This window comes from Lampetra planeri, chromosome 3 (genome assembly GCF_965212315.1).
Source record: "Lampetra planeri chromosome 3, kcLamPlan1.2.h2, whole genome shotgun sequence".
Classification (NCBI taxonomy): domain Eukaryota; kingdom Metazoa; phylum Chordata; class Hyperoartia; order Petromyzontiformes; family Petromyzontidae; genus Lampetra; species Lampetra planeri.
In genome coordinates, this window is record NC_136109.1 from 23,797,995 (window position 1) to 23,803,994 (window position 6,000).

The 6,000-nt window shown below is 51.0% G+C and overlaps 1 protein-coding gene across 1 annotated transcript in view; it reads left to right on the plus strand.

Annotated features, from left to right (window-relative positions):
• Positions 1–5,752, plus strand: part of MAP2K5 (mitogen-activated protein kinase kinase 5) — a 58,708-nt gene extending 52,956 nt beyond the window's left edge. Inside the window, exon 13 of the mRNA XM_078617102.1 lies at positions 5,696–5,752. Coding sequence (XP_078473228.1) covers positions 5,696–5,752 — 57 coding nt within the window. The remainder of the gene's footprint in view (positions 1–5,695) is intronic.
• Positions 5,753–6,000: the final 248 nt, after the last annotated feature.

Here is a 6,000-nt window from a genome sequence, read left to right on the forward strand (position 1 = left end):
GCTTACGAGACGGCGCCGCTTGTTAAAACGAATCCGTCGGGTGAAATTAAATCACCTGCCGAGATGACACGGCCGCGGACGGAGTGATGAGATTTGCGCGCGAGGGCCAGTCGCAGCGGCAGCGGCTGCCGCCGTCGGCTCGTGCTGTCGCGCGCTCGCGCAATCATCTCGGCGCAAGCGAGAGAGACTCCCCCGTCGCCAGTCACTTAGGCCGCGTTCCCACGCGCCTTTGCAGATCGGGGGACCCGTGCCGGGCCGTTTTTGGTACGGCATCGGCACTGCTTCTTTCTTTGATGTCCCCAACAATGTCGGAAGATGCGGGGTTCTGCGAGCTCAGTTCCCGTCCCGTTCTGTGCCAACCCCCCTTGCTTCTCCTCCTTTTCCTCTCCCTACACTCCACAGCTCGATGGAAGCAATCTATATTTGTTAACCTAACATAGACTTGCATGAGCTCACAAGCTGTGTTTTTTCGTGAAATTAAAAAATACGGCACAGCAGCTGACTTAAGCGACACGCACCCCCACCCCCGGCAACTGCTCTCTTTTGTCTGCCGCATCATGGCTGGGTCACTCGGAGGGTCGTCCAGGCAGAGCATGCAGCTCCCCTTGCTAAGGGAGCCAAACAGCCCGTTAAGAGCAGGGTGCACGGCCCGGTCGGAGCTGGCTCGGCCCGGTACGGCTGCTGCCATGTCCCGGGCCGGGCCCACATGTCCGGGTTTGCGAATTGGGCCGGCCCACTTCCTACTGCCCACGCGAGCACAGCGTGGAGTAGATCAGTCGTTCTGTCGCGCTGTCGCGTGCTGTTTGTTGTTTGGCCATCGCGTGCCAGGCCGACGCAGCTTGGCCCGTCGTTTGTCCTCACGGCAGGAACCGTTATGCCCCCGAATGAGTCACGTCCGGGGATGTGCGAGGGATGCCAGGAGTGGGGCCGCAGAGAGAGACGGCACACGAGTTTTGCGGCGACGTCTCAGCGAAGTGGCTGTCGGAGCGATACGCCGCCGATTGTTTTGTCACGGCGCTTCCTGCGACCCAGCGGATGGCTATTCATCTTGGTTCACGCTGACCGTGCCCGCTCTGGCCCCGTCCTGCCTGGCGCTGCTCCACACCCAGTTCCATCGGACAGCGGCAACATCGCGCACTCCGGCCACGGTAGTCTCGGCAAGCGATCATCTCGGGCACAACCGCACCCCCCACCCCACTGCCCCCCCCACCCTCCCACTACCCCACTACCACCCACCGCTCATCCCCCTTCGTGAAGAGGAGGAAGGAAACAAAATGAAAGCGATTTTGCCGCGAAAATTTCTCGCACGTCGTACAAGAAGCCCAGCCCGGCCACGCGCGCGCGCGGGCGCGGAAGTGTGCGCGTAAATACACCACGGACACAGGTGCATGCGCACACACAGGTACACATGCTCACTCGTGCCTCCACACTCACGAGCGCGCGCACACGCTTGGCAAGAAAACGGTAATAGTTTAATGTAATCCAACCAATTACTTGGGCCCTATTTTCTGTCCACCCCTGAAGCCAGCAAAGCCAATTCCCTGTAATCTTCACTCATTTGCTAAGCTCCCGCATCTCTTGCCTTTCTCCCCTTTCTTGCCTCTAATCAATACCAGGGTAATTTGGGCCAAAATTGACTGTTTTGAGAACACAGACTTGGGGCTATTAAATCAAATGGCCTGCCCTCCAGCACAGATTTAGCTTTGCTCTCTGCTCTGTTTTTTTTTACCCACCTACTCTCCCTTTCTTGTTCTCCCATCAGAAATTGTATCCATGCTCAGGGTTCGTTACATTTAGTTTCTTAACTTAGTCGATTTTTTTTTCTGTGTAGATTGTTAAGCGTGCCTTTAGTTGAAGTCTTGTTACATTAGCGGTCGTGTTAATTGTGTCCTTTATTGTTCAAAGCAGCTTGTCTGCGGGTGCTGGACAGATTTTTGGATCCCAGGACCATGAGAGATGATGATGGCTTGTGGGTAGTGGGGGGGGGGAGGGAGGTTTTCATCCAGCAGGGGAATGTTCTTGGCTGATAATGTTGATGCTGCAGTATTTTAATTATTATTCTTTAGATGTACGCATTTACACTTTCGCAGTGACGTTTGCTGCTCCACCACCATCGTGTGCCATCGCCTTCATCTTCGTTTGCCGTCACGTTAAGAACTACGTGATGCGTGGTTTGACTTCGGACCCTGTCTGGCCGCGTGCATCTCTGCGCGGCAGCAGGGACCGCTCACTCTTCTGTGAATCGGATAACGAGCGTCGCTCCACCTGTTTGGCTTGTTGCGGTGTAAAAACATGGACTGTGTCCCGCCCACCGAGGCTGGAGTCTCGAGTGCGCCATTGTGATGCGGAAGATTTTCAATGAAATATAAACTTCGCTTGGGTTGGCAAGTCTGCAGTCGGCGAGGGATTGCTGAATTTGTGCAATGAAATATTAACTTGGGTTTTGGCTGCAGGGGTGGTGCAGTGGTTCGTGCGTTGTCCGAATTCCTTTCTTTTTTTTTACACCGGTCCACCGTTGCTGCTCTAGTGGCTGCAGGAGTTCTACATGAACCAAATACCTATAACTGCGCAAACCAAAAATAATTGACTCTGCCACGTGCGATTCACGAGCGTTTGGAATCGATCTTGGACCAATTAATGGATTTAATTGCCCCGTTGCCCGTTTCATATATTGTGAGCGATTTGCCGGGCGATTTTTAAATTGGCGTGGCATTGCAAAGCTGTAGCTGCCTTTGTTGTGTACACTTTGTCGGTTTCTCAAAGCAGAAGGTGAGTGAGCGGGCTCCGAGCACCGCTTAAACAACCCGCTGACGAAGATTATAGTGCCTGTAAAGACTCCTGCAAAAGTAATTGACACAGAAGCGATTTCGCAAAGCGCTCGCATTAATTAATGCGGGGCTTATCAGAAACGAGGAGCGGCGCTAAGGGTGCCCCGATGAATTGATTGACAGCAGTCCAATAAACACATTACCAAGATGGCTGGCATGGGAGCTGTTAAGGGAGGGATTTTGCATCCCGTTCCGTGGCCTTGTGGGATATTTTCATGTATCCTGCACACTATCTCTGTTAAAGCAAGACAGTTAAAGAGAATTACTCGCGTACCTGAACAAAAGCGCCCAGCGGACTGCTCGTGGCCACTCAAAAAGCAGTTTTATTCGTTTGTTTTATTTTATTATTTTATTTTAATTTGTCCGTTCAAAAACGTGCGAGCCGCCCGTGCCGTTTTAAACGGCGGCGTCGTTTCAGTGTTTCTGAACGCGCCACCACCACCCCCCCTTGGTGCCTCCCGTGCGCCGGATTTGAGCCGCGGGGGGTGGGGGGGGGAAGTTTTGCACATCGGCGTCGCTTTTTTGGACGCTCTGACCGTTTGGGGACGGAGAGGGCCCAGCGAGACTCGAGCTACTGCAAGCGCCTGTTCAACTCCTCCGTGGGCTTTCTCCCTCGCGCGCCGCGCGCGTCCGCGAAGCGCCTCGCGTCATTTTTAAATCCTTTATATTAAGTTCGCTTGCTTGCGTGCTTGCGTGCTTGCTTGCTTACGACCGTGCAAATCTTTCGGTCGTTTTTTGACCCACTTCCCGTGATCCAATCGAGCTGACATTTTGCACACTCGTTGTGCGTGACAATTAATTTTCGTGAAAATTTTTTTCCAAAATTGTACACTGTTTAGGGAAAAAAAAAAATATTTAATTACCAATTGCTTAATGGTGGCAGACAATCATCTGACCCATAGGTGGCAGCCATCTCAAGCCAGAGGACGAGAGGACTCTAGCCGCCACGCATATAAAGGATTTATAGTGAAAAACTTAGTTTTTATGGGTTAATTTTTTTTGCCCTCAGCGGGACTTGAAGGTCTTTTTGCGGCCTCGAAAATTCGGAGTGCTCTAAAATGTAAATAAGTGTTGAATGCTTATTGTTCGTCGCTATTATGTTGCTGCTTCGCTTGCTTAGAATGAGAGAATGTGCTTAGTATTAAGCAGCTGTTTTGTAAAATAAATATTTTCTGAAGCATCTCATTTGGCCTCACCATTGCCGGTGATTTTTTAATTGTGGTTTTTTAAGTCACGTGGGTTTGCATTAATTATTTAGTTTTGAAAAGCACATTATGCTTTTATGAACGCTGGTGTTTAACCGAGATTGAAATGAACGTACGCTCTTTGTGTTGCGTTGATTTAAAAGCTGTTGGTCGTGATCTTCTATTGTAAATGGCAGTCACGACATTAGGCATATATAGATGGCAGTGACAACATAAAGCGATACATCGGGAATGATTTGTGTACGGAAGGGGCCGCCGTTGGACGGTATGTAGAATTTCAAGGGTCTGGATTGACACAGAGCAGAATACTCTGTCTGCGTCCGCATACTTCTGAAGATAAAGAGAGCACTTCAGAGTCGTTTACTTATCCTGGAGAAATCCGATGAGCTAGGAAGGGCTTTTTCACAGATGTCCGGTCGGGGCGGGTCAGAAAGTTTACGACGACAAACAGTACCAAGAGCGATAGGGGTGCAGAGTTTCGGAAAGGTAAGCAAATTATTCCAAGTGCTCGGGGCATTTGGATGCGGCGAGACACATTTACATCGGCATGCGTGACCCCCCGAAAGCGGTGATAGATCATTAAGGAAATGCAAATGTTTCGTCGTGGGTGTGAGGACGCTGCAGATCCCTGCGTGTGCGGCTCACCTGAATACCTTCGCCCCGTCTCTGCAGCTCGCCACGCGCCGTTCATCTCGCGTACAATTTGGCCCTCGAAGCTCTAGCTCCATCAAGTAAAATAAATAAAACAATTCTGTATTTACGGCCTCGACACAGAGGCGTTGTGCCTCTGTGTGTCTATGTGTGTGTCTCTCTCTGTGTGTCTATGTGTGTGTCTCTCTGTGTGTCTCTGTGTTGTCTCTCTCTGTCTGTGTCTGTGTGTGTCTGTGTGTGTGTATCCGTGTCTGTGTTTTGTCTCTCTCTCAAATTTAACAATCTTTGGAAGAATGCAATCAACCAGGTGGGGTGGTGACTGTTGTGTTAGCCGAATCTCTGTGTTGTATTGCTTTGTATTTCTAAGTTTACTACGTTTGTTTTCTACCCGATGACGATTGATTGTGTTGCAATCGAAACGTCGTATTCCATTATTACATTTATTTTCTTTCTACGTGACTTTACCGAAGGAACTAAAGAGTAATTCTGTAGTATTATTATTTCATATTGCATGTGCGGGTGAGAGGTGAAACGGAGCTGAGACCCATCATTTCGCTGCGGCCGTAGCCTCACGGGGCATTTCAGCGAGTTTCAGCAGTTAAGCATCGTTGAGGTCGTTAGGCGGATGTCCGACGGAACCTCGTTTCTATTCTCGAGCGTGTGGAATGTTTCCACGTGAAAAAAGCGAAAAAAATGTAATTTACCGGCTGAGATCGCCAGCTCTCGGTATCTGCTGGGCGAGTGCACGTTTGTTTGCGCTCAAACGTGGACACGTCTGGTCATGTTTTGCTCGATTCAGCAACGTGTCGAGTAGCCGATCTGAATGTAAGAGAGCTGCCGACTTAAGCAGTAGAGTTTGTGTTTTTAGATGTATGAGCAAAATACAAAGGAGCCGGCGGTACCGACGTACACACACGCACGCCCCACAGGCTCAACAGTTTGTCCATCACACGGCGTTCCATCGTGCATCGGACGTTACGTGACTTTTTGCGTTTCCTCGTTGTTTGTCAGGTGGTGAAGGGGCTGACGTATCTGTGGAGCTTGAAGATTCTACACCGCGGTGGGTGACAGGGCCCTCTCCGAACTGCTCCTCCCACCGCCACCAGCACCACCCGCCCCCACCCCACGCACCCTCAGAATCTCACCAGCCCTGCATCACTTTACAGAGGAGCAGGGAAGCGGATTAACTTATCGTGTATTTACTCAACAAAAGCGCAGTATCCCACTGTCCCCACAGGCCCCCCCCCCCCCCAACGCCTGCCCCCCCACGATCCGCCAGCCTTCGCTGCTGCTGCGCTTTTCATTGACAGGAGGGG